General features: G+C 50.0%; 10 protein-coding genes across 11 annotated transcripts; 6 read left to right on the plus strand and 4 right to left on the minus strand.

The window, feature by feature from the left end:
• Positions 1 to 1,862: 1,862 nt before the first annotated feature.
• L3040_000549 (uncharacterized protein) lies at positions 1,863 to 3,615 on the plus strand (the record flags this gene model as incomplete). The annotated part of the gene is made up of 4 exons (XM_007289993.2): positions 1,863 to 1,942; positions 2,061 to 2,764; positions 2,854 to 3,165; positions 3,584 to 3,615. The coding sequence occupies 4 exons, from the start codon at positions 1,863 to 1,865 to the stop codon at positions 3,613 to 3,615; spliced, it is 1,128 nt and encodes a 375-aa protein (XP_007290055.2).
• Positions 3,616 to 3,617: 2 nt separating this feature from the next.
• Positions 3,618 to 7,084, minus strand: L3040_000550 (uncharacterized protein; the record flags this gene model as incomplete). The annotated part of the gene is made up of 4 exons (XM_066155210.1): positions 3,618 to 5,503; positions 5,564 to 5,807; positions 5,867 to 6,612; positions 6,670 to 7,084. 4 exons carry the CDS (start codon positions 7,082 to 7,084, stop codon positions 3,618 to 3,620), a joined length of 3,291 nt encoding a protein of 1,096 aa, XP_066013252.1.
• Positions 7,085 to 7,955: 871 nt separating this feature from the next.
• On the minus strand, positions 7,956 to 8,778 carry L3040_000551 (uncharacterized protein; the record flags this gene model as incomplete). The annotated part of the gene is made up of 2 exons (XM_007288354.1): positions 7,956 to 8,392; positions 8,469 to 8,778. 2 exons carry the CDS (start codon positions 8,776 to 8,778, stop codon positions 7,956 to 7,958), a joined length of 747 nt encoding a protein of 248 aa, XP_007288416.1.
• Positions 8,779 to 9,099: 321 nt separating this feature from the next.
• Positions 9,100 to 11,019, plus strand: L3040_000552 (uncharacterized protein; the record flags this gene model as incomplete). The annotated part of the gene is made up of 4 exons (XM_007288353.1): positions 9,100 to 9,126; positions 9,180 to 9,231; positions 9,282 to 10,883; positions 10,934 to 11,019. The coding sequence occupies 4 exons, from the start codon at positions 9,100 to 9,102 to the stop codon at positions 11,017 to 11,019; spliced, it is 1,767 nt and encodes a 588-aa protein (XP_007288415.1).
• Positions 11,020 to 11,192: 173 nt separating this feature from the next.
• Positions 11,193 to 12,824, minus strand: L3040_000553 (uncharacterized protein; the record flags this gene model as incomplete). 2 transcript variants are annotated; one of them, XM_007288352.1, is made up of 1 exon in its annotated part: positions 11,193 to 12,824. In XM_007288352.1, one exon carries the CDS (start codon positions 12,822 to 12,824, stop codon positions 11,193 to 11,195), a length of 1,632 nt encoding a protein of 543 aa, XP_007288414.1. The 2 variants fall into 2 exon arrangements, with proteins under 2 accessions (XP_007288414.1, XP_066013253.1); XM_066155212.1 differs by having other exon boundaries at positions 11,193 to 11,831.
• Positions 12,825 to 15,122: 2,298 nt separating this feature from the next.
• L3040_000554 (uncharacterized protein) lies at positions 15,123 to 16,625 on the minus strand (the record flags this gene model as incomplete). Its single annotated transcript, XM_007288351.1, has 3 exons — positions 15,123 to 15,145; positions 15,217 to 16,447; positions 16,590 to 16,625. The coding sequence occupies 3 exons, from the start codon at positions 16,623 to 16,625 to the stop codon at positions 15,123 to 15,125; spliced, it is 1,290 nt and encodes a 429-aa protein (XP_007288413.1).
• A 741-nt stretch (positions 16,626 to 17,366) lies between these two features.
• On the plus strand, positions 17,367 to 19,168 carry L3040_000555 (uncharacterized protein; the record flags this gene model as incomplete). Its single annotated transcript, XM_007288350.1, has 3 exons — positions 17,367 to 17,673; positions 17,726 to 18,549; positions 18,746 to 19,168. The coding sequence occupies 3 exons, from the start codon at positions 17,367 to 17,369 to the stop codon at positions 19,166 to 19,168; spliced, it is 1,554 nt and encodes a 517-aa protein (XP_007288412.1).
• Positions 19,169 to 22,502: 3,334 nt separating this feature from the next.
• On the plus strand, positions 22,503 to 23,013 carry L3040_000556 (uncharacterized protein; the record flags this gene model as incomplete). The annotated part of the gene is made up of 2 exons (XM_066155213.1): positions 22,503 to 22,755; positions 22,826 to 23,013. The coding sequence occupies 2 exons, from the start codon at positions 22,503 to 22,505 to the stop codon at positions 23,011 to 23,013; spliced, it is 441 nt and encodes a 146-aa protein (XP_066013254.1).
• Positions 23,014 to 23,037: 24 nt separating this feature from the next.
• On the plus strand, positions 23,038 to 23,931 carry L3040_000557 (uncharacterized protein; the record flags this gene model as incomplete). The annotated part of the gene is made up of 1 exon (XM_066155214.1): positions 23,038 to 23,931. One exon carries the CDS (start codon positions 23,038 to 23,040, stop codon positions 23,929 to 23,931), a length of 894 nt encoding a protein of 297 aa, XP_066013255.1.
• An 869-nt stretch (positions 23,932 to 24,800) lies between these two features.
• L3040_000558 (uncharacterized protein) lies at positions 24,801 to 25,872 on the plus strand (the record flags this gene model as incomplete). The annotated part of the gene is made up of 3 exons (XM_007288347.1): positions 24,801 to 24,887; positions 24,974 to 25,066; positions 25,117 to 25,872. The coding sequence occupies 3 exons, from the start codon at positions 24,801 to 24,803 to the stop codon at positions 25,870 to 25,872; spliced, it is 936 nt and encodes a 311-aa protein (XP_007288409.1).
• Between the last annotated feature and the right edge of the window lie 1,240 nt (positions 25,873 to 27,112).

A 27,112-nucleotide genomic window follows, 5' to 3' on the forward strand; every position in this document is an offset into this window, starting at 1 on the left:
AAAGACGATGAGCTGTTGATGTTCGCTATGCCGAGAGGTACCTTTGGTACCGCGAATCCGATTAGATGCCCGAGGTGGCACAGGTACCGCTCTACCTCGAGCTCGCCAACAGGTTAAAGCTTGAGGCATGAGCTTCTAAAGCCCTTCTGGAACAAGCTCCGGCTCAACTCTCATAGTGCCAAACTTCGAGCAGCCAGTGTGAGCGTGAAAGCCTATCAAGGAGCTGTCAAGAAATATGGGAATGAGTGAAAGTGTCCGAAGATTCCGAAGTCGCAGAGAGACTAATGGCTGAGAGAGAGTCTGATCCTAGTCCGCAGGAAGCCCTGAATCTCCGTATCGAGACGAGCTTGATGAGATAAGTATTACGGGCTCTTTTCGGCCCATTCTTGATCTTCGTGTGCGATGCCAAATGCAGTGTCTGATTCGGATGGATCGCATTGAATCGCATTGAATCGAGAGCCGCCTGGAGATGGGAAGTGGTAGATAGGGGATGGGTCCCCGACAGCCTACAGGCCTCCAACTGATCCGCCTTCCCCGTTCCCTGAGCCATATTTCATGCAATTGCTCCAAGTCATATCTGTGATTATGTTGGCACGCACGTGGCAGATCCATGCTCAGCTCAGATTGCTTGCACTTGGCTGCTATCTGACAAAGGGGAGACGTCTCTAGCCTTCTTTAAAGCATGCAGCCTCCCGTACAGCCCGATGAAGTGCTCAAACCATTGGCCGTAAAGCTCCGAAGACCCGGTATTCGATTGGGGGTGTGGGGGAAAACGACGCTGCTGTGTTAAGGAGGCCTGCAGAAATATCAGCATCTGTCTTCGAGATACGGTATGCACAGCGGAGGGAGGGTCGAGAACAATCTACGGATATTACAGATGGCATGGCAGACAGAAAAGCGGTGTCGATGGGAAAGAATGCAGTCGATCGAAGGTTGCAGGCAAAGGAAAGGGAGCGTAGAGAGCCGATTTGCAAATGAAGAAAGTGCTAGGTATGTTATGCAAAGAGTCCATGTCACACCACGAAGTGGCCGCCGTGGCACAATTTCATCATCATCCTGAGAATTTCCCTGGCAGCCAGAGAGCGAGCGAGCGAGCGAGCAGATGGCATACATACAGGCAGGGCTTGAGATCTCGGGAGATTTCCCCAGGGATGATGGTTGCAACGAGGATCGGGGCCTTGCTGAAGCGTAGTGCCCGCCTGATGATCATGACCCCGAGAGATACAGAGATATATATCGATCCCGTGACTTTGACAGACGGTGTGATTGACATAACGTGATGAAAGAACCTTGAGGGTTATGCAAAAGTGCAAGGTAGATAGATAGATGTACTTGAGGAGATGATCTGAAGCTCTTCTTCTGTAGGTTCTGGGCCGTACTCGCCGGGAAGAAAGAGAGGTATGAAAACACTGGGTAGATATGGAAGTCTTGTCTTGATATATGGCAGGACATAACCAGCTTCAGCAGATGAATGCGGGAATTGTGGTCAGAAGTTGAATGACTGTAACAATGGATAGATATTTAAGTGTCGCACAAAGAACGAAAGGAAAAGACGACGAGGACGAGGAAGAGGATGATGACGGGAATAGGAACGGGAATGGAGTAGGAACGGGAATAGGGACAGGAACAGGAACAGGAGCAGGATCTCGAAGACTAACGTAGGGGCGGGATCGACACCCGCTAGCCAAACCTTAAAGTCACGATACTTACCGGTACCTATTGTACTTGATTCTCCAGCCGAGACCCGTGACCTCGACGTCCTTGCAGACAGACAACCACATAACCACAACCACGATCACAGCCACAACAATCAACCTCCTACTCTGCCCAAACTAAAAGTTCAAGCTCTACCCCCCGAGAACATGAGCGTCCTCCTCGAAACTTCCGCTGGCGACATTGTCATCGACCTCCTTACAGACTACTCCCCCAAGCTTTGCGAAAAGTAAGCTCTCCTCCATCGCACCATGCCTCACCCACCCCAATAACTCCCAACAGAACACCTCCGCCCATATCTCCACACCCACATGTTTCAAAAAAACATATGCTAAGGTGTCCTGTAGCTTCCTCAAGCTCTGCAAAGTAAAATACTACAACTTTTCCCCGGTCCACAGTATTCAAAAAGACTTCTCGTTCCAGACCGGCGACCCCCTCGGGCCCTCCTCCTCCGAATCCGACGGCGGCTCCTCAATATGGGGCGTCCTGTCCAAAGAACCCTCCAAACGCACGTTCCCCGCCGCCTTCCACCCAAAGCTCAAGCACGCTGAGCGGGGGACTGTGAGTTTCGCGACAGCGCAGTCACCGCGAGATCCCGAAGAGAGGGTCGCAGGCTCGCAGTTTATAATCACGCTCGGCGACGACCTCGACTACCTGGATGGAAAAGCGGCAGTGTTTGGGAAGGTGGTGGAGGGGTTTGATGCGCTGGAGAAGATCAACGGGGCGTTCTGTGATGACAAGGGGCGCCCGATGGTGGATATCAGGATTAAGCATACGGTTATTCTGGATGATCCGTATGACGATCCTGCCGGGTTGATAGAGCCGCCTGAGAGCCCTCTGCCGTCAAAGTCACAACTTGCAACCGTCAGGATCGGAGAAGATGATAATCTAGATGAGGAGCTGGATCCTGAGGCTGTGGAGAAGCAGAGGCGGGAGAGAGAAGCGAGGGCCCAGGCGCTGACGCTGGAGATGGTCGGCGATCTACCTTTTGCCGAAGTCAAACCGCCAGAAAACGTCTTGTTTGTATGCAAGCTCAATCCTGTCACAACTGGTACGTTTCTTCGTCCCTGTAACCTGGTCCGAAGAATGAATCCACATTTCGAGCGCTTGGGCACAAGCTAATATATAACTACCATGCAGACGAAGACCTCGAACTAATCTTCTCCCGCTTCGGAACCATCCTCTCTTGCGAAGTCATCCGTGACAAGCGCACCAACGACTCCCTCCAATACGCCTTTATCGAGTACAGCGAGCAGACCTCCTGCGAGCAAGCCTACTTCAAGATGCAAGGCGTGCTCATCGATGACCACCGCATCCACGTCGACTTCTCGCAGTCCGTGTCCAAGCTTTCGGACACGTGGAGGACGGCGACGAATTCGAAACGCAGGAACGGAGGGGGTGGATTCGGAGGCGTGAGTGGGCTGGAGAAGAAGAGGCAGTACAAGGTCGGGGGTAAGGAGAGGAGGGATCGGTATGGGATGGTGTATGACGAGGATGAACTGAGGAGACGAGGGGAGAGGCAGGGAATGGAGAGGAGTCGGAGTCGGAGTAGAAGCCCTAGAGTGGAGAGGGAGAGGGAAAGAGGTTTTGATGGGAGAGGTAAAAGGAGGGTTGATGAAAAGCACAGTGGGGTTAGGGACGACAGGGACAGGCGGGGTGGTGCGGATAGAGAATATAGGAGAGACGATAGTTATAGGCGGAGATGAGTCAATTGCCAGCTGCAAAATGTGATGGACCTACCGGATCCATTTCACACAACTTATAAGCGATTTGGAATCGAGCCAAACCAATGCCACGCATATACTCATAAACCAAGGCATTTCTTGGTGTCTGTGCTCGTACATGGCAAACAGGCTAATGTACAAGACAGCAAGCAACCCTAAGCTAGCACAAGCAAAATAGCATTACTTCTTCTCCGCCGTTGACTCCAGTCCAAATACGTATCGTACACCCATCAGTATCGTGCAAGCTCGGAACACTTTCATTCGATCTGCACCAGTCTTCCTGCAGAAATTGCCTTCTTTCTTTTTGAAATCTATTCCCAACAGCTTGGCCGTTTTCTCGTCGCCAACATACGACAGAACGGAATCCTGGCAAAGAACTGTCGGTCGCCAGCCGATAGAAGCGGCTGCTCGCTCTGCCTTAGCATCGAGGACCTCGATGGTTCTGGTTTCAGAAGCCTGCTTGTTCATAATTGGAGATCTGGCTGGATCTAGAAGTTCCCTGGGGCTAGCGGTCGCCTCAGTCTGTGATGTATCTTGAGATTCAGTACAGCGTAAAGAGTCATTGGTGTTAGGTCCCGCCTGGCTCTGAGTTAGAGCCCGAGATCCTGTTGTACCTGGAAAGGCCTTTGCTCTAGAGCCTGCAGATACTTTTCCAGATTTGGCTGGCAGGATCGCTTTAGAAACATAGCTCGAGGCTATTGCCGTATTCTTGGGTTTCTCTAAAAGACTTTGAGCGATAAACGGATGGAACTCAGGACTTTTTCTAGCTTCCAGCTCTGGTTGCCGTGGCTTGGAGCCTTTAGCCAAATTGGTCTTGGATTTTGAAGCCTGACCTTGTCGAAGATCCATGGAAGGACGCTTCAACTGGCGGGAAGCTGCGAAACCCTGGGTAGAGTGATAATTCTCCTCGTGGCCCACAGGTCGGGTCCTTTCAGATTCAGGATCGGAAGGCAAAGTCTCCAAGGTCTTGGAAAATGAGCCTTGCGAATGTGGAGGCACTGAGCCAACAAAATTAGGATGGCTCTTGAGCTCAATTCCAAATGAGTCCTCCTTGACGCGTTTCTCAGTAGAAGAATGCTCAGTCGGCGTATTGGGGCTACACGTGGATATTTCATCTTGCCGAAGCCCTTTGGCTATCAACATTTGACCTTCAACTTTGGCAGTAACTCGCCTTTGCTTGAGGTTGGCGGCCGCATTTCTGGTTGGTCTGCGAAAGCTCTTATCAAAAGTTTCCCCAAAGGAACCATCAACAATCTTCGAAGCCTTGTGTGGTGATAAAAGGGAACTGAGCTCTCGATTAGACACAGACACTTGCGACCTCTTCCTCTTGGGGGTCTCTTCACTCGGCTGTCGCTCAGGTTCGTCGATCGTGGGTGAAATCAAATCAACTTCGGATCTTTGCATCCCACTGCTCGCTGTACCTATTTCCAGTGCCATAGGAGACTCAGAGTTGTTTGGTGCATTGACTTTCATGAACTCGGTATCGAGCCGTGCAACTTTTGCTTCAGGAGCATCGTCCGGGACATCAGATGAGCGTCTCTTTCTCATCGGAGTCTTGCCATCCCCACCAATACCATCGTAGCCATTTCTGTCGGTACTTTCTCTTGTCCATTTTTTCGGCTCAGAGGGCACAAAATTTCGAATGATGGTGTACAAATAGCCAGAGAACCTAGCAGGTTGGCGCCGCCACTCGTCTACTTTATCGGAAGATCCGTCTTTTGATAATGATGCTGTTCGTGACCCTGATGCAGCAGATCGCTGGGGCCTGGTTGTTTGTCTGCTTGTTTTTAGAATACTGTCTGTTGTTCCTTGGCTACTCTGTGGTGCAGGAGGGCTACCCATGGATACTCTAGAACGGGTTGAGCGGCTTGGCCATTCGGATTCTTCTTCCTGACTGGATTTCAGACCTCTGTATGTTTTCTGCGGAACATTCCTGGATGTCTTCGGGTGATGACCAATTTGGGGATCAGTGCTCATCATATGACCACGCTGAGCAATCAATGAGATAGCTGACACTGCTGAGGCAGGTGGTGGCATACTGCTCATGGAAAGCCCCTCTTGAGTTTCTGGAATGAGAGAATCACCAAACGTACTACTAAAAACAGAGGTCGGGGAGCATTTCTTACCTGTCTGGGCCGCCTCTGCTCCTGCGGCTCTGCTATTTGACCCACCAGTGGTATTACGATGGTGATTCTCGGTTGAGGAGTTCGCAGTACTCGCTGCACTTGGTGCACTGGACCCCCGAAAGGAGGACTCGTTTGGAGCCCTGAACAACTGATTGCCCCAATGAGCCTCTGTGAGATTTCTTTGGGGTTCTAAGATGCTTTGATGCTCCGTGAAGGCCTGCGATCGGCCTAGGGAGATCACAACCTATGACCACATCAGATTCCAAGACCGAGCGAGGTTGGGATTGTGGAGTCGCAACTTACATCCATTACGCCAATGTTCCGACTATTGGCATCAGCCAGCTTTGCATTCTTCGGGAATTTCAACTTCGATAATTCAACGAGGTATTCTCCTACAGGGTCTCGAAAGACGTCAAATTCGCCGTCTCTGCCCCATTTCTCAGCCTCCGTAAGTAGATTCTGATTGATCTCATCCCATCTGGATTCTGCGCTCGAAATGCTCTGAGACGGAGGTATTGGAGATGCTTCTTCTGAGATTGGCTTAGGTATAGCGAAGGTGGTAGCGGCCGGGCTACATCTCTTATACTCAGCTATCAAATCTCCATTATAGCTCTCGAGAGCCGGCACATTCAATTCCACGGGTTTGCCCTGAGCCACGTTTACGCTGGGTTGCAGTGTATCTCCTGTCTCCTCTTGTCCTACAACACCAGCAGTTGGGGATTCTGCGCGTATTGGTAGGACAATCCATGGGACCTCTAGTGTTTTACTGACCCGCCGACCACCAATCGCGATCTTTGGGTAGGCATTCTCTCTGGATCCGCGCAAAGACTGCGCACGAAACAGTTTGGAGTACACAAACTCTCCGTTGACAAACACATTGACGCACACATCTTGGCGGGATCTAGTTGATGGATTGAAGGAGGAGTTGCGGCTGAAGTCAATATGGATCTTGATGGGTTTCGGAATTTGTATGGGCTTTATGATGGAATTGTCAATGATATTTGGCGGCGCAGGACGGATGCTATTTTGTTCCCTCTTGCTTGGAGTTACTGGAGGAATTGTCAGTTGGTCTTTCGAGAGAAAATGTGCCAGATAGGAAGAGGTACCTGTTTCTTCCTCTCTATTGTCACCGGGGCCTTCCAAATCGGACGCAAGATCATCTTCGGTAAATTGAGATGACGAGATGCTAGAGAGGTTGGAATCGAGATCGGTATCTGGGCCTTGTTTTGGTGTCTGCCGGGGCGGTGAATCTTCGCCTGGAGGGAGTCCAGGGTCCTCGAGGCCCCGAATCGACTTTCTATTAGTTGAGGCTCTCGGCCTTTTCTTGCCGTCGACACCGGATGGATCACAGCCATCGCCACCCGAGTTGACAGTACCCTCGCCATAGAAGAGATTTTGACCAGCGTTCACGAGATAGAAGGGGGCAGTGCTGGAACCTAGAAAATCAACGCCTCTACCGCCGTCAAATCGCTCCTCGCGGATTCGCACGACTTTGTACCCATTAGAGATATTTGCTGCCATGGTTGATTTCTGCTTTGGTATCGGGTCCCAGCAATACAAGCCGACTGTCGTGGACCGAGGCCCGTATGTCGGCATTTTATTGAGGCGTTGAGAAGGCGAGTCGGCTCATAAAAGCGACGGCAAAGGGCGGGGCGAGACCGAGTGACAGATTGACAGATAGGAGTTCGAAGTGTAAGATTCAGTGATCAAGGATCAAGGAAAGATTGGGTGAAGGAGAAGAGGAGCTGGAGCGCGATGTGTGTGTGTGAGAGAGAGTATGAGAGTATGAGAGTATGAGAGAGAGAGAGAGAGAGAGAGAGAGAGAGAGAGAGAGAGAGAGGTTGCGGGTGGTGAGGCTCCACGGTTCGAAGGCGAGTTGTATGAGAGAGTGAGGCTCGTGAACTGAACTCGAAAATCTTGGCTTCAATTCGACCCGTTCGGCAATCACGACCACGACCACAACCACGACCAGCGACCAAATATACATATGTATATTGTACTCCACCGAGGGTTCCCCCTAGAAGAAACCGGAATACGGCATGGGATGATTCGTCGACTAAGAGCCAAAACAAAGTAATGCAATGATAATAAAAAGACATAAAGATGGCTCATCGTCTTAGAAACATTACAACATCACATACACCTTCTCAAGTTCTGAAAGCCTTCAAGTATACTTTCCTTTGGGTGCCCCTTACACAACCCTGAAGGTCGGAATTCGATAGAAGCTCGCTCTGCCTTAACTTGGTTTGCTGAATGCTGCGAGATTCTCATATTCGACCTCCAGCCGAGTCCTGCTCCACATTGTAAGCACTGAATTTCCATGATATCCGAACCCGTCTGAGTATATGAAAGGCACTTCAACCCTTGCGCCATGTAGCCAGATGTCCTACCGTTAAACCCCAGCCCCAGCCCCTGGAACCGCAAACTCCTCCCCAAGCGAGTCCCCAAGTCGCATGATAGTCATCTCATACACCCTCGCAGCCTCCATCTCCCACTCAGCCCCAGTCTCAGCGTCATCCTCATCCTCATCCTCCCCCTCCGTCTCAATCTTTCCACCCCTCCCCATAACTTCGACGACTAACACCCTCGTAGCCTCCACCAGCCCCTTGCAACGAACCATATGAGTCAGACTCAAACCCGCCCTCATACCCCCAGAGAAACCCGGCAAAATCTCACCCGACACACAGTCCTCCCCCTTCAGCAAGCTAGAGAATACATGATCCAACTTTCCTAGCAAAACAAAAGTTGCCTTTGGCGAGAATGGGAATGCGGTGATGTACGATGTTACAGCAAGTGCCACATTCAGCAGATACGGGATCTGGAGACTCGCTGATATCACATTTAGCTACCAAAACTTGAAATTTGTTCGAGAGGAGGATAACAGAAGATTATGCAGAGAACTTACGCGTCCCACTGAGCCAAATCACGTCTATCAACTCCCCAAGATCTTTAGCTACTTCTCCAAAGCCCTCATATCCTTTCACTTCATCCCCTGCCTCCAACGGCAGGAATTTTTTCGCGTACCGCCTACCGACAACCAGCAATCGACGGTCGACGTACCGTCTTAGGGCATCTTCTTTTGAGGAGCCAGCTTTCAAGGGGTTTCTTCTTGGATGGGGTAGGTTACTCGGCGATGCTGTCGATACGGTGCTTGGCGAGGGAGATGGCAACGAGGGCAGAAATCCGCCTGGGAGATGTTCGATGGAGTCAGCCATTGTTGGTTGTGATGTCCATATTGCAATATAGGAAATGTACTTATATCTGTATGAGGTAGAAAAACTAAGTGAATGACACCCAGTTTACATAATACAGCTTGAAAGCCGACTGAGGTCGTGGGTCGAATCATATAAGGAATCATGTGGGTCGGGCAGCTTAGTCAGCCGGTGTATTTGTTTAGCCTTGTTTACTAAAGTCACATCGCGCAGTGTTGAGCTGATTTTTGTTACGCGATCTAGTCCAATCCAAAAACGGTATCAGGTTATCATCAAACTGCTTAAAACATCAATACTTAGCCTGCCAACTTCCACCAGCACAGCATGTCGAGCCTCGACGATCTGTTCAAAGTACGACAGCCTGATTTGAATCTACTACATGTTCCAACTGACAATGGATTCAGAAACCAGCCCTGCCGAGCAATAAACGCAAACTCGAAGCAGCTCGAGACCCAAGTCAGCTCCCCAGATTCTCCCCAAAGCTCAAGCTCTCTTAACATCCGCAGACGAGATCTACAAAGCTGCGAAGCTATCCTCGAGTGGCCACGTCAAAAGCAATGGCAAAGCTCCAGCGGTCGCAGAAGACGAAGACGACGATGTAGAAGCCGGACCTTCAGCCCCATCCGACGATGAAAAAGACTACGGACCAGACATCCCAGACGACGAGGAGGGGCGATTCTTCGGCGGCGGAATCACAGAGAAAGAGAGTGAGATACTAGACTACATGGAAGGGCAGGAAGCGGCAGAAATAGCACCAGAAAAGATCGACTCGGCGTGGCTGCGGAAACTGGCTCTGAATTTCGAGAAGCGGATATCGAAGAATGCGGAACTGCGGGCGAAGTTCGAAGACGATCCGCAGAAGTTTATGGGGAGCGAAGCAGACCTGGACGCGGATATCAAGGCGCTGAGTATCCTGACCGAGCATCCGCAGCTGTACGGCGAATTTGCGAAGTTGGGCTGTGTTGCGAGTCTCGTGGGCTTGCTAACACATGAGAATACGGATATAGCGATCGACGTGGCGGAAATTTTGAGCGAGCTGACGGATATTGATGTGGAGGTCAAGGAGGATCAGTGGGATCAGTTCGTTGATGCTATGCTCGAGGCTGATCTGCTGGACCTGCTGTTATCGAATTTCGGACGTTTGGATGAGGCCAACGAATCGGATCGTAGTGGTGTTTATCATGCGCTAAGTTTACTGGACAATCTGGTATCGAAGGGAACACTTGCGGAGAATATTGGGCAGGATACAAGATTGCTGGAGTGGTTATTAAGCCGGATACAGAAAAAGGACTCGCCAGTGTCGCAAAATATGCAATACTCTGCAGAAGTCCTGTCCGTTCTGGTCCTTGGCTCATCAACCACTCTGCGGAAACTTTGCGAGTTGAATGGCGTGGACTTGTTGCTCCAGATTGTGGCTGCGTACCGCAAGCGAAACCCCTGTACAGGATCCGACGAAGAAGAGTTCGTCGAAAATATCTTTGACTTGCTGACATGCCTTGTTGATGAGCCCGAAGGAAAGCAAAAATTTGTCGAGGCGGAAGGTATTGAGCTGTGTCTTATCATGATCAGAGAGGGGAAAATGAGCAAACCACGCGCATTGCGGTTGCTCGATCATGCTCTCGCGAAGCAAAGCGGTGCCGAAGCATGCGAAAAACTGGTGGAGGCTGCAGGATTGAAAGTCTTATTTGGTACGTTTATGAAGAAACAAAATGGGGAGACTATGGAGCACCTGCTAGGTATATTTTCCTCGCTGTTAAGGCTACTCCCGGCGAATTCGTCGGGAAGGATACGCACGTTGGCGAAGTTTGTGGAGAAGGATTATGAGAAGCTGGAGAAGCTGGTTAAGTTGAGGAGAGTCTATGCAGCGAAGGTCGATGCAATGGAGAAGGAGATCAGGATCGAGCAATTCCAGATGGATGCCGAGGAGAGGGAGGAAATGGCGGATGAGTGGCTAGAGAGGCGAATGGATGCAGGCTTGTTCTGCCTACAGACCATCGATGTTATTCTTGCTTGGCTAGTGGCAGAGGACGATGGGGCAAACACGAAAATCCGGAGTCTGCTTGCAGATCGGGACGAGGGTTTGTCTGTCGTGAAGGCCACGATACAGGGTATGTTCCCTATGAATTTTGGATGATCTGTCTGACTAATCCTCTCACAGAGCAACTTGATATCATTGACGAATATTCGGAAGAACAGACGTGGACTAAAGACATGCTTAGTACATTGATCCAGTTCTTGACATAGCCAAATGAAAGCTTGTATGATAAGTTTATGTGCAGTTCTATGTGTTGCAGTCCGACTCCTGATGTATGAAACATGCATATATGTATGGACCAAAATATGTACCCACGTTCTAGAACTTGGAGGTTTCGCTAAACAACAATAGTATCTAAGCAAACATGCTATTTGGTCAAATGCTAGACATCACCACCCTCGAGTTGAGCCTCACTCATCTCCCCCAACGCGCCTCTCCCAATCGCTCTCTCCTCCCCGCTCTTCGCGTTCTCCTCCGTTATCAAGCCCCCCGTCCATATCAGACAAGGAACAGCACCCGACACCCCAAGAAGACCCAAGGACCAGGCCATCGTTCCCCACCCGGCACTCTCCTCGACGTATCCGGACCACAGCGGCCCGATGAGCGAGCCCGCAGCAAAGGCCGTCACGAAAAGTCCATATGCTTGAGCATACGCTCCATTTGTCCCAAATCTCCCGGGCTTCTCCTTCTCCTTCGCTTCAACCACGTAGGTGATCTCCGCCATGAGCGGGGCGTTCACCAACGTCAGCGTTATCCCAATCAAGAACAGCAATGCGCACAGCAGGACTTTCTGATCAAGACCATCGTAAGTAACCAGTCGCAGCAGGACCCAGAATGGCACGGCGAGCATGAATCCCGTTACGGTCAGCCAGCGTGGGCCGTACTTATCGGATGCCCAGCCGACTAACGGGGCTAGGAACCCGGGAATCATAATCGCGAGGAAGATGAGGCCGGCCCCTATGGAGTTCCAGTGGAAGGTTCGTTGGACGTAGAGGGGGATGACGGCGTCAAAAGCTGTCATTTGCGAGCCTTGGACGATCCAGCCCCAGAGGGCTGTGAGGAGACGGCGGGATTTGAGGAGGGTGAGGACGGGTGGCCATTTGCTGGATGGTTGCTGTGTTGGAGTGGGTATTTGGGTTTCAGGGCTTTGGCGAGCGACCGAATCTTGTCTACTTGAAGCCGCTTTCCCAGCTTGATCGGCTCCTTGCTGGGGTCCAATTTCATCGGAATGCGTTCCTTCTCGAGATCTGCTGTCGATTACGAGTTTCTCGGGATCTCGAGATGTCTTCTCTGATTCAGTGTTTTCGTCGTCATCCAGCCATTGCCGAGCCACCTTCTTTTCAACCAGGACCAGTCTGAGCAGGATATCGACTGCAATCAAGCCAAATGCCATATAGAAGACCGGATAGTATCCAGCCTTCTCATAGACAATGCCCCCTAGCAGCGGGGCGAGCAAGATGCCCAGACTCATACTGATCCCCACATAGCCCAACGTCTGCCCAATATCCTTCTGGCCAACCGTGTCCACCAAAAGCGCCTGACCGACCGTCCACACCACCGCGGCGCTGCAGCCCTGCAAGATCCTCCCTGCAACCAGTAACGCTACCGTCCGGGCAAGACACAGCATGACCGTCGCGCCGCCCAGCGCCCACAGTCCTAGCAGCAGCGGCAGCCTCCTACTCGACGACCGATCCGCGTACCATCCGGCGACGGGGGACGCCACGAGCAGCGCGGCGCCGTAGACGGCCAGCAGGATCGAGACGTACGACTGTACGGACGACGGGGGCACGTGTGCCCGGGAGGCGAGGGCAAATGGGATGACGGGCACGACGATCCCGTAGAGGAATATGTCGGTAAACACCGCTGTGCATATCGTTGCCAAGACGAACGTTTTGGAGGAGCGGACTTGAAGGAGGTAAGGAGGGGGAGGGGGATGGGGGGAAGTGCTCTCGTCGACCCTCCGCGCCCCAGAGAGGAAGAGGGAGTACTTCTTGACTTGCTCCGTTTTATTCATCTTACGAGCTGGCGAGGCGAAGGAGTTGGTGGCACTCACTTATTACTTATTACTTGAGCGCTAGCAATGCTAAAGCTGCTTGCTTGCTGCTATGTGAACGACAATGCAATGTTTTTTTGTTGTTGTTTTTTGTTTTTTGTTTCTTAGGTAAAAGAGAAGGTATGAAATCTGGTTTCCCGAGATGTTTTTGTTAAGGGTGGCTCTCTTTTTTTGTACATGTATATGTTTTCATCTTTCTTAGTTTGATGAGGATTGATTCATCGACTTGACTCGACTCGACTTGGTCATGACTTTTCTTTTTTTTTTCCTTTCTGCCCGGGCTAGCTAGTATCGGCTAGCCTCTTTCCTTCTCCTCGGAGTGGAAAAAGAAGAAGCGCGCTCTCTCGCTCGGGCTCAAGCGCAGGTCCAATATTAGTCAGTAGGAAAGAATTTTATCTCCGAGTCTTTCTTTCCCTCTCTCCGTGTTATCTCCGCTCTGACTTCAACCTTGTTATTGAAAGAAGTTGGATTTTTTTTCCCCACTGTTTGTATTGTTTGAGCTTTACATAACGATGCCGTTCGGTTGAAATCTTGGTGGATTGGCGAGATGCGTATCGCGTTAAGTACCTACCGATGGCGACGTTTTGCGAAGCGGAACCAGGCGTGGTCAGCTTTCCGTAGGACTTTATAGGGCCGATCCCCCCCTTTTTATTTGCTGTATTAATCGCAGTCAAATAGATATAATATAAAGGGTTTCTGAAACTGCTACATATCGAGGAATCTCCTATCCTATGTTCCTTGATTCTATAATGGCCGTCGATTTTTTTGTAACAAGGGCCCTGGCGGATATGGGCTTATGATCTGTGTGTACATTCTGTAGATAGTGGATATTCTCAAGGTTAGTGAGGAAAATCTCTAGATACAGCAAGAAAACAAATAGCCAGAGAGAGACATGAAATACTCTTCTTGAACGATAATTTACTCGCGAACGAGACAATGAGTGCCTGCTTCATTTTCAGCAGAGATCAATACAAGAAGAGGCTGGAAGGAAAGAAGAAAAAAACTCGGAGCCAAGGAGGAGTAGATACGTTCGAAAGGCTTGTGTGGTGCCGGGAAACCAAACCACTATACGTAGCTCTTCCAGCTGGAAAAAGATATACCTATACAGTAAGTGGCCTTCGGCTTAGAAAAATGGATTAAGGATACGCATGATAGAGGTAGTGGAATCTGATTTGCCATAGATATGTCAGTGTCCATCAAATTGCTGTTCGAAATTATTTATTCATTTATGACTCAACCCGTTTAGTTTTGTTGTAAGAATTCCTGAGCTCAAGGTTAGGCTATTTTTACTCCATTTCTATCCTTCCTCCGACTTGTCGAGATTTACATTGAATGCATTCTTGCTCGAAGCTCTTAACCTCCCATCCAGAACAAGAAAGAAGGCGTGCGGAGGACAAGCGACGCATCGTCGTCCCCAGCACTGGTTTCATTCCTGGAGTCATTTCAAGCTAGAATTCTTTGAATATCTGAGCTAGAGGCAGCTGGACAGTGACACATAAAACTTGAAATATTGTGTCACAGCTGGAGGGTCCTATCATAAATCAAATGGCCAGATTGCCCTGAGATCTCCTTCGTCCTTTACGGGTTCATCATCTTCTGACTTCTCGTTAGTCAATACATCCTGTAACATTCCGTTAAAGTAAGTTATGGATGGTGGCGCTCACGAGCTGCTGGAATTGAGCCCATTGACTGCTCTGCAGAATTGAGTTGCGTGACGGGCAGAGGAAGAAGAGGTGCTGAAGAGAGCAAGCTGCGTCCTGAAGAGATGGGGCACCAAACAGCCCGTACTCCTTCGCGATCCTAACACTGTACGACTCATAAGTTTTTATTCTCTTGGAGACAGCGGGAAGGATGAGGACTTGGATCGAGGTGATTCAGGTGGTCGTTAGCAAGACGAACTCCCAATATTACAGGCCCCAAATCCTAAACTCATTCAAAGACGAGGAGGGTCAAGTCTGGTTCCATCTCCCTCTTTCAAAATAATAACAATAATAGTAATGGGGGAAAAAAACACGAGTTTATTCTAAGTAGGTGGAAAACTGGCTGGTGATGCTTCTTATTAAGTACAATCATTTATCAATGCTACTTTATCCTCACTCCGAAGACCATGCAGGACTGTCATATAAACCACTCCTGACCGCATCCATTACAGAGGTGGAGGAAGAAGACGCTCCCCCCCCCTACCTTCTTCCACTCCCTTCAAAACTAAGCCGGGTACTTTCCAATGGTATATCCGCTCTATTCTGCCCTTTCTGCGCTCTAATTCAGCCTAACATAGTTCGCTGTCGTCGCAATGTCAGTACAAGGACAGGTAAATTAAAACTGTCACTACCCGTTCCAGGAGTCAACTGACCTGGAAATTGCCCCTGTCGTCCGTTGATCTTTCCAACCCACCACTCGTTCACGTTGCCGGTTCTCGTCACAATATCAATCACGTCCCCAGTTGTAAAACTCAAGTCGCCTTCGGCTTGTGCCTCGTAGTCATAAAGAGCCGTGACTTTTTCGGCGACTGGCACGACACTCAATCTCGAGGGCTTGGGCTTCGGTGGGGGAGGCGCCGCGCCTTTTAATTTTGCTGCAACGGAGCTGGCGCGGACAAGTGATGTTTTTCGATCACTACCGTACGTGGGAGACACGGCGTTTGCCGAGTACGCTGGGGGTGGCTTCTCTTCGTCTTTAGATGTTGAGATCCGCGACGGTGCGGCTCCAAGAAGCTTGGGAGGGGTCTTGCCTTCTAGGGCCGGTCGGGCACCTGGTCCGGGTCTTCCAGGAGGACGCTTAGCACCGGTTGTCCTGAACTTGACGATACTCAACGCTTCTGCTCGTTCTTGAATATCCCCCCTCGCGGCCTCGAATCCCTCTTCGACGTCTAGTTGGAGATTGAAATACCCAATATCACATCCTTGCATCCTCTCGTGAAGCGTGTAGAAAACATTCAGCTGCATGTAGTAGAATGATTGGAATAATGGGCGGATGAATTCGCGTTCCAGGGCAAAAAGTTTGGGTAGCTCGTCTTTTAGGAGGTCATTGAAATAGTTGAATTCCTGCGTGGCTTGTTCCACGTCGTTCTCAGCCTTGTACATGGCCTTCTCGTCCTTAAGAGTCTTCTCCTTCTTGTCCTGAAGCTTCTTCAAACTGGCGCGATGCCGGTCGTAATCCAGCTGCTTGTGGTTCCTTTTCAGCGCGGTCTTCCTTATGACCTTTACTATCTCCAGCAACTCGTCTGCAGGCCGGATCACTCTCGTCTCGATCATTTCCAGCTCCGGTTTAAGGGTCGCTAAGAGATCCCGGCAGATTGCCTCGTACTCGTCGCACGCTCTTATGCCGTCAGGGTTTCCTTCGGGAAGGGCAGAGTCTGGGTCGGACATGCGTCCTGAGATGGGCTTGTAGATCTCAGCGATGGCCTGCGAGAATTCAATCTGATGGGACATCATGCCGTTGATCGCGTCAAAGTACTTCTTCGATTCATCGTGCAGCTTCTTGGTCTCGGTCTCCAGCTCCTGGAAGCGCCGCTCTGCATCAACATAGACGGCATCTTTGGTGTTATCGCCTAGGTTGAATTTGGCCTTGATAGTTTGCGGCGCCTAGCGTACGTGTCAGTGATGGGAATTGGGAATTGGGTATTGGGTATTGAATATTGGATATTGGGTAGGTAAGAGATGATATGGTGGTGCGACAAACAACCCCGCCATCGCCTCATCTCATCGCCGGCATGCTTTTGCTTACTCTTATCACCGACTTCTGGAAACCTTTGAAGGACATCTTCCGGGCAGATGTGATGGGGTGTAATCGATGTGCCCAGGGAAGAATAATAGGAGTGTAGGATGCGGCTGCCGGTAAAAAGAAGAATGAATCGTCGGCACCTCGGAGTAGAGTTGGTGGAGGGGGTTTAGTGTTTAGTGTAGCTTGGAGCACAGAACTGCAAGATGGCGACGGGACGGCTATGCTCTGGCTGTGGCTGTGGCTGGCTCACAGGCAAACCCAGGCCAGAGAACAGGCCTGTTGCGATGACGAGGGATCGATGTGGCTGAGTGGCGTATGGGTATGGGGACGGGGACGGGGACGGGAACGGGGATGGGGATAGGGATGAGAGCCGAGCCTCGTACAGAAAGAAAGCTTCTCTTGAATCCCGAACTGAAGAAGTGAAAAGTGAGGCTATTCACAATAGAGAAATGTTCATGTTCATGCTCATGTTCGAGTTTCGATCGAATTCGGATGTTCCTACGTCAGATGGCCACCTTCCGCCCCGCTCCGCCCCGCCCCGCCCCACGTTATGCACATCCCGTGACGTCCCGGATCAGTCCATAAAATTGTGCCGCTCATGCACAATGAGGTGGAGATTCGGGGCCAATCACAGCTCGTCGCTTCGTGAGAGGCAAAAAATACCCTAGTGAGAAATCATACTGAAATCAATGCCGATGTTCGCCTCCTGCATGTAAATATATCGCTATCTTTCTCAATCTCATCATACCACCAACCAACCGGCACGGCCAGATCACCACAATGTCGACCATAGCTTCCTCTTCATTACGGCAGGCTTCGCGCTTATGCTTGAGGCAACCAGCGTCCGCATCCGCTCTCATGAGGAGCGCAGGCAAACTTCGATCTGCGGAGATGGGGACAAAAGCACAGAAGAACGTGAGGAGAGGGTACGTCTCAGAGACGAAGAAGGACAGCGCACAGGTCAATGTCGATACCGCCATCCGGGCAGAGCAGAAGGCCTTCTTTGCAGAGACGGGCAAGCTTCCAGAAAACCAGAGTGTTCCTGGGACCAATGTCAATGCAGATGCCATGATGAGCCCGATAGCTGGTAGGCATCTCTAATAGCCCGGACTATCAAGCTCCAATCTGACATCTCGCAGGTGTACTGAAGCAAGCCACAATCATGGATGAAGGCCAACGGCCGATCTACCTCGATATGCAGGCCACGACACCTTTAGATCCTCGAGTGCTCGACGCCATGCTTCCATTCTACGCCGGCCTCTACGGCAATCCTCACTCGAGAACGCATGCTTATGGCTGGGAGACCGACAAGGCCGTGGAAGAGGCCAGAGAACATGTTGCGAACCTGATTGGTGCAGATCCCAAGGAAATTATCTTCACTAGTGGCGCCACCGAAAGCAATAACATGAGCGTCAAGGGTGTTGCCAGATTTTTTAAGAGAGGTGGAAAAAAGAACCACATTATCACATCCCAGACTGAGCACAAATGTGTACTGGACAGCTGTAGGCATTTGCAAGACGACGGTTTCGATGTCACCTACCTCCCAGTGCAAAACAACGGACTGATCAATATGGAAGAGCTCGAGGCAGCTATTCGGCCTGAGACTGCTATCGTCAGTATTATGGCAGTCAACAACGAAATTGGTATCATCCAACCGTTAGAAGAGATAGGAAAGCTGTGCAGGTCGCGGAAGGTCTTCTTCCACACCGACGGTGCACAAGCAGTGGGAAAGATTCCGATCGATGTTAATAAGATGAACATCGATTTGATGTCGATTTCTTCCCACAAGATCTATGGACCAAAGGGTATGGGAGCATGCTATGTGCGCAGACGACCCCGTGTCAGAATCGACCCTATTATCAGTGGAGGTGGCCAAGAGAGAGGTCTACGAAGTGGAACCCTTGCTCCTGCATTGGTTGTTGGGTTCGGCGAATCCTGCCGTATCGCCAAGGAAGAGATGCCTGTGAGTACTGTCATTAAGTTTTCTTGTGTTTATCTTGCGTGATGATTTACTTTTACATATGCATGGCTTTCCTAGTGACTTCCTTGCTTGCAAGTTGAGGCTTCCTTGACGAAACACAGTTACTTTTCTGATAAGACTCCACCCACTTCACACTGCCAAACGACCATCTCGTGCATTCGCTAATGAAAGAAAATAGTATGATTCGAAGAGAATAAAGATGCTCTCTGACAGACTCCTGAAAGGCCTCCTCTCCCTCGAACACACCTCGCAAAATGGAGACCCAGAGAAATTCTATCCAGGCTGCGTTAACGTCTCATTCGCCTACGTCGAAGGCGAATCTTTGTTAATGGCTCTCAAAGACATCGCGCTCTCCTCAGGCAGCGCGTGCACATCCGCCTCCCTAGAACCCAGCTATGTCCTCCGCGCCCTGGGCAGCAGTGACGAGAACGCCCACAGCAGTATTCGATTCGGCATCGGGCGCTTTACAACAGAGAGCGAGATTGACTATGTGGTAAAGGCTGTCCAAGAGCGCGTGACATTCCTAAGAGAGTTGAGCCCGCTGTGGGAATTGGTGCAGGAGGGCATCCCGCTCGAGAGCATTGAGTGGAGCCAACACTGATATGTTTTTTTCCTTCATGGTTTGGATGTGGCGGTTGGGGATGACTGGGCAGGTACTGATTTGGCGACGGCGTTCTGAGATTATGGGACTCTGGGCGCTTGAAACTTGTAGCAATATCTGGGTGGCAAGGCTGGATGGAAGCCTGTATGTAACGATCGTTCTTCCCACTTCTACTGTGGAACTACAAATGGGCCTGATTTAAGAGTTCATTCATCTGCTTTATCGGAAAGGTAGCCTTTGTATTGCGGATCCATGACAGGCTATGCAGACAAATTTGAGAGGCATTGATTTGATGATACTGACGACAAACGATCCATCCATCCCCAGCCCTCCACCAACCCGAACATATTTAATACACACACATTCCTTTATACCATCATCCATCTCTGATGATGACCCAGTACGGGAACGCATTCCCAATCGCGCGTATCGTACAGTACACACATCTATCTCAATCTCCGTCCGTCAGTCCATCCCATCCTTCACCTCTTTCTTATCCGTCTATACACATACATCCGCCTGCCTAGATAATGATCTGCCGAACCATGAATCAACGACTGAGCATCCGTCCACCCTCCTTCGTCACATCGATTTGCCGGCCGCATGCTCTGCCCCCTGCAAATTTACAACCTGCGTCCGAGCTGATCAGTGTTTGATCTTCTCGTCTAGACTGTGTGGATGAAAGATAGGTGTGGTGAGATCAGAGGTGAGGGGGGGAAGGGAGGGAGGTGTGAGGGAAACGGTGGTGTAAGGGAACGAGACAGGGCGACGTACTCGGGAAGAAGGTACTCGCTCCAGGAACTCGAGAAGAAGGCGACGGCGACCTGTAGAGTTAAAAACCGTCCTGTTAGCTAAAGCCGCATAATCTCAATCCCAATGTCCAGCCTCTTTCTGTCTATCTCCATCTTGTCGGCGGCCGGAATCTCTGCTCATGGCAACGGCTCGCTCGCCAGGTCCTCCCTCTCATCCCTTTGACTCTTTCTTTCTTCCTTTCATTCATCTCTCATCTCTCAAAACTCCGTTCTCCCTTCCACTGCTGCACTCCAGAACGAGTACATGAACATGAACAAGAGCGAGGGAATGGGAAACGGAGGGAATCGCACGCACCCCGAAAATAGCAACGCTGCGCACCACACTCGCGTTCTCTGCCGACGTAAGCGCGCCGTATGCGCTGCTGAGGTAGCCTGCCGCTGAGGCTCCTCCCTTGGGTGCTGGGCGGCTGGACTGGACGCGCTTGGGTGCCATTGTTTTTAACGGGAGTTGTGGTGGTGGTAGAGGTGCTGCTGCTGGATGTGCTTGCTGCTGTTGCTGCTACCGCTTGGTGTTTTGTTGATTGTCTTTTTACTTGTGTTACGTTTGTTTCGTTCGGAATTTGAATAGTTGGTTTGCGGCGGAGTGATGATGATGAGGCTGAGGAACTTTTTTGGGAGTTGACTGAATGCATTGACAGGGATGGTGAAGGTCCTGTGTTGATTACTAATCAGAGGCGAATACTCTCGTTGGTCACGTGCTAGATGATGAAAAGCCCCGTGATGTAAACGCTTGAGATGACAACATGTACAACAAACATGGTTACAGGCTTCAACAATGGTAGAAATCTCTCCCACCCTTTCGATTCCATTCTAATGCAGATTTCGTGGGTTCTGCTAGAGTAGCGGACAATCACCTCTACTTGCATCTCCAAAGCTTCATCACCCCAGAAAGCTTAGCACGTTGCTTTTTTGCGACTGGCCAGGCAGGGCAAATTTCCAGTTTCTAGCTCATATATGGCCGTTGCCCCGTTGCCAATGTAAAGCATATCTCCGCCTTCAGCCGTCACTCCGACTCGAATCTCGGACCTGGAAAATATATTTCCAACTTCGAGCTGACGACTTAGCTGTTGGGCCAGTTTGCAGTTCCCTCCGCAGCTGCCACTGGCAGCAATTCCTCATTGAAACAACCGCTCGCTTACGCGAGCTCGGGTGTAGACAGAATATCTGCCCTGGCAAACACGACTGCTCCTGGAGCCCTCTCCTGGTGCCACCCATGCTTGCCTGACCTTGTGTTGTCGACAGAGTAACCTGAAGGCGTGTCTCTGCCATTAATGCGCAGGACAACAATGGCAATGGATGCATCGGCCGCCGAAGCGGCGGAGTAGGACAAGAAGGATGAGAGTTGTCAGCAAGGCTGTTACTGCTTACTTTCTGCATGTCGCTCATGTCTTTTGGCATTCTTCAAGTATCGTGATTCTTTATCCTTCAGGAAATCGTTACTGAGCGGTAAAAACGATTGAGTCAAGAATGTACTTTGTTCCGCTTCCCTTGTTCGGCTTCAATAGCGCATCCGTGTTTATTTCATCGTCAGTCACTTGTACCGTAGCTACGTTGTTTTCACCCAGGTCGTAGAGACAGAATAATATAAGCTAGAACACACCATGTCCACTGGTCCACCTAGCCTTGACGAAGGCGAGCCTCGGCGGAAGAGAGTCAGGAAAGGCACACGAAGTTGCTGGGAATGTAAGCTGAATTTCTAGTCCTCACTCTGCTCGAGCATCTTCTAACCGATAGCAAAGGCAGACGAAGGAAGGTTCGATGCCAACTATGTTCCGACGACGTAGCAGTCTGCTCCGGTTGTCTATCACGAGGTACGACATTTCTCAGTCAAGAGTACGCAGAGGAACGAGAACCATCGAGTAGGGCCCAGGTCAGAGAGAGACTGGGTAGGGTAGAGGCTCTTCTCGAAACTCTGCTTGGGAAAATATCAGCCTATAAGGAAGAGGACGAAGCCCAAAAAATGATGACACCTAAGTCGATTGGAAATGATGTCCTCACTCCGTCTGCAGTGTCATCGTCGAACATAATGAATACTAGCCCTCTCATTTCCTTTTGTGATTCCCCAGGGGTAAGCATCGCATATATTTCAAGTACTTGCCACTTGATGGTGCCAGGTAGACATTCTCCACGGAATGACTGACAGATGCTAGCCTGGCCGCCGAGACACTTCCTCGGTTTCTCACACTTTAACATCCCAATCGACAACTTCAAAAGCCCACTCGTGCAGGCCACCCAAGATCGAGAGAATTCGCCAAATTCTTGTTGGCCTATTACCACCCTAAAGCGAGACGAACACGATCATCCAATCAAGCATTTCGTGGTTCTTGACGCATGCTCTAGAGAACCATGCCATACAAAAGTCCGACACCGCGTCGACCGCAACTCTCAACCTTGCTGATCTCGTGAAGACCCATTCGACAACTATTGCAAGATCCTTACTTTTCATCGCGATTTGCTTACAACGACTTGATCCCGAGTTTGACACATCAAAGTTACACTTGATACCATCTCCGGAAGCGCGAATGGAGAAGATGATTGTTACGGTGCAGGGACTAGTGACTTCGGATGATGAAATAGTGAGCACACTCCATGGGCTTGAGGCATTGTTGCTCTTGGGAGTGTTCCATATCAATGCCGGAAATCCACGACGTGCGTGGTTGACTCTTTGGAGAGCTATGAGTGTCGGTCAGTTAATGGGTAATCACAAATCAGAGCCTACCTTATCAGGGGGCAGACAGATGTGGTTTCAGATCACTCAAGCGGACAGGTATCTTGGTAAGCATTTAATTCTTTTATCATTAGCCATAGATTACATCGGAACCGACAGGTTCTAATATGACTCCAGCGCTTTTCTTGGGGCATCCAGCTGGATCTGAGAACTCCGATTACACGGCAGAAGAGACATTCGAGAATCCGAATACCGATAAAGATCTCCTGTTTACCCGAAAGCTTTGCGATCTCTCCACTCGCATCATCAACCGGAACGAAGCAGTGCATACGCATGCTTATGCCATGACTCAAGAGATTGATTAAGGGCTCGATAATCTCTCCAAAAGGATGCCAGTCTCTTGGTGGGCGATGCCCGATAAAGTCGTGAACGATCGATCTTCCGAAGCAGCTTTCACATTCGACAAACTGATGACCCAGATCTGGTATTTCCAGCTGGAAGCACTGCTTCACCTCCCATGCATGCTCAAAGTCAGGCGCCGCTATGACTACAGCAAGTTTAGCTGTCTAATGGCCTCTCGCGAGATGATGTGGCGTTACCTTGCCCTTCGCAGCGCAGAGAACAGATCTTCCTGCTGTAAGGTGGTTGATTTCTCTGCACTAACCGCGACAGTAACCCTCTTTCTTGGTCTTCTGGAACCAGTCATTGGGCCAGAAAGCCAAGATAGGAAGAGTGATAGGAATTTTATTCAAACGGTCCTTGAATCAATGGAAGCGCTATCTCAAAGGGGCAGAGATTTTGTTGCTACTCAGAGCGCCAGCGTCATCAAGAGTTTGTTGGCGGTGGATAGTAGGTCCGACCAAAGTCATGGCAACCTCAAGCTCACAATCCCTTACTTTGGCACGATCAGCATCGTACGCCCGAATCCAATAATACCGATCCCACCGAGCCCACCTGCCACGGCTCTCCCCTACATTTTACCATCTGAATCCCAGGCCCAAAATCAGCCTCACCAGCTACAGCAGCCGCACACCCTCACGATGGATCACAATCAATCTCCGCCGCGAGACCAACGATGGCCAACCCATAATTCTGTTCCACAGAACTCAATGAGCCAGAGACCGCACAGCCTGCCGCTGGTATCATTCACAGGCTCTCAATTTCCTCCCATGCCACCCAAAGAGCCGCAAGAGGTCCAGGATTGGGGGTTGCCACAGGAGATGGATACGCTATTCTTTGACAGTTTGCTAAACACGGATCTCGAGGGTAATTGGATCTTCTGATTTGATGGTGGTTTGGGTCAAGAGGCTTGAGAAAGCATCAGGGGGGCAAGAAAAACTGTGCAAAATTGGACTCGGCTCGGTTATGACTAGGATAGGACACTCCAGGCAAGAGCAAATAGATGTGATGTGATTGCTCTACGTATCTGGCAAATTCATTTTGGCTCAGAAGCAGCAAATTGTGAGTGACGAAGTTTCATATAAGAACCTTGGGGGGCCCTCAGGGAAGCATGACTGAACCTCGGCGGAGGAGCTCACTTCACTCAAAAGTTACCAAAGAAGCTGCGTGATTTCCTCTATACCTTCAAGCCAAACTGTCTACAATGACTTCAACCCCCTATCCTATAGAGTAAGAATGCGCGCTGCTAATTCTGATGAAAATTATAGGTCTTCGCATGATATAATATGCGGTACTAGATATGTAAGCGAAAAGAGCAAATGACGATTATTATCAACTCTCCCTGGGAAGTGACACGGGAACAATCAAAAGATCTGAAGTAAATTTGCTAGCAAGAGTTTTTGATACTGAGACACACATAAGTATGGTGCTGGACAAAGAAAAATGCGGCTACTAGCTGAAATCGCGCTTTGTTGATATCAGAGTCCTCGTTACTGATATATTTTTTCCGCCACGTGCAGTCGGCGGTTAGAACCGTCAGCGTGGAAGCTCGTGCACTCAGGCATCCTCTAAAACTTTTCAGAGGCTTGTTCCCCCCGAGACCTGGAGAGTTAGGTTCAAGGACTTGATAAGCATATTTTCAGACTCAAAATATATTCTGCACAACGCCTTTCATCCGAGCAGTCAGCAGTCGGGACACACAAATAACAAACAACAAACGCTTTCGCCCTTCAGTTTGAAAAAACATTCTACGATGACGTTCAGAGATCAGAACGCTGGTCAGGGCGAAGCTTTAATCCAATATCGAGGCTGGGTCTATGAGATAACCAGCGAGCCATCAGTAAGTTCGATCTACTCCTTTCGATCCTGATCCTACCTCTTTCTAGTTCTTTTCCAAGCCTTTCTTTACTAAATCAAAGTCTATAGGACCAACTTTATGGTACCGTGGAATATGTTATCAAGTATAAGCCCAATCGACACTTTGTTGGGAACCCGATTGAGGAGATACCGTTGTGGGTGGTGAGTAGTAGCTTTATTACCCTATGCTATCTATACTAAAACATTCTTAGGTCTATCGAGGCCACGCCTTCGCAGCTACGACAATCGACGTGGCTAGCGTCGAGCACCTTGCGGTCAAGGTGGTGAGCGCCGACAACCCCCTTTTCGAGTACCCGGAACCTGAGATGTTTACTACCTTGATTTTGGGCGGCATCAACAGCACTAGCACTGAGTCTGTCAGCACAAGTCCGACGGCTTTCCAAGCAAACCCTTGGCTTATGAGACCACTACCTGGTCAACATGGCCGTCCTATCCACCTGTATCTCCTGCCAATCTCTCAACCCTTCATCCAGCCAGCACGCCAACACATGCAGCCACCCGCACAAGTACCGACCGAGCCACACCCGCCGCAAATGACGCCTACCTACGACAGCCCGCACCCGATGCCCTCCCGAGCCACGATAGTCACTAAAGCCACTCTCCCCTACCTCTACGATCTGCCCGCACACCTACGCGCTGAGGCCAGGGCAACGATGATCGAGCCAGCCCCTCAGAAGCCCGGCGAGTCGAGCCAAGACTGTCGCCAGAGGCTCGATGCCGCGCAGAGGCTCGTACGCGACGAGCTGCTGGAGCGGGCGCTGCTCGTCCTCAACCGACCGCTCAGGTACGGAGACTTCCGCGCGGTGACCGAAGCCCTCAACCGGAGGCTGGAGGGGACCCTGGGTCCGAATGGCAGGGTGTACCGGCCAAAGGGGTTCAACACCGTCGACTCGCACGTTAGGAAGGCGGACTGGTGGAGTGGTTTCGTGGCCAGGGTCCTTCCTTGATTAACATGGAAAGTGACACTACCGCATGGATCGTAGCGTCCGGCACGGCAAGACCATGGCCAGAGTGTGCGTCTATCTCTATTGCCGCACAGTACACGGTGGAGACCAAGAAAGGCTGTAAATCTTGTCAGAACATGCTCCCTGATTAAAGGCTCCTAGAAACATGGAGCGAATTGTTCTCTTCGCTGAGTTCTCTTTTGATTATGATTGTGGCGGCATGGATAGTCAATAAGTAGGGAACGAGTTGAAAGGGATGCTTGGATTGAGCTGAGCTGAATTGAATCAAAGCTGGAGAATAGAGGGAAAGGGAGTATGTGTAAAAAGTCCGAATTTCCGGGCTACTATGATCGGGTACCTTTAGGCTCTAAGGGCGCAATGTAAGAATAGCTTGAGTGCAAAATTATGTATCTATGCTCATGAGCATGAATAATGATGACGAGGAAAGAAGGCTCGGATAATTCAATGTATCTCTGACGAAGAGAATAAATGACAGGTAGCCAGTATAGCTCTAACAGCGATGATAGAATTGAATAAAAACAGGGCGATTATCACGATATTGTAGATAGGTAATAGATCTGCCTTCCGTCTATCCGAGCTTATTCGATTCACCCCATGTTAACCGCAGGAACAACCTCATCCATAGTACACTAGAGCTCATCCATAGTTCGCGTAAATCTCCACCTTTATTAAGAACACCACCCCCTTATGTTTACTACAAGCACATGAATTACTAGTGTTAGCTTTTTATCTCTAATAGCAATCGTATTATCCTTTAATCGTACCCCTGGTCGGAGAACCGCATTCCTGCCTCTGACAATGTCTCCGACCAGTGGTACGATTAATTGTTACTTTAACGGATTCCAATGAGTTGATTAATAGTTGTAATAATTGAATATGCATTGCATATAGAGGTGTCGATAATAATAAAAAGTTAAAGTTTAGATTTGAATATTTACGCGAACTATGGATGAGCTCTAGTGTACAATGGATGAGGTTGTTCCTTATACCCCACCGGCGCGAGGGCGTCGGTAACTTTCAGCGTACACGAGTATAAATATTTACGTAGCAAAGTTCCGTGCTTCGATATCGAGGAAGGCGTTTCTGTTTACTTGATTTCTTCTGATCTGTAGGAGAGAAAAAATATTTCCCGTCAAGCGCACCGCTTTTGGTGCAGGCTTCTGCCTAGATGGCAGGTTTCTGTGCAAGGTACTTGACGGGTTGACGAGCAGCTCAATTATCT

The sequence above is a fragment of the Drepanopeziza brunnea genome, assembly GCF_022702325.1.
Source record: "Drepanopeziza brunnea f. sp. 'multigermtubi' strain 214-2 chromosome Unknown ctg1, whole genome shotgun sequence".
Classification (NCBI taxonomy): Eukaryota; Fungi; Ascomycota; class Leotiomycetes; order Helotiales; family Drepanopezizaceae; genus Drepanopeziza; species Drepanopeziza brunnea.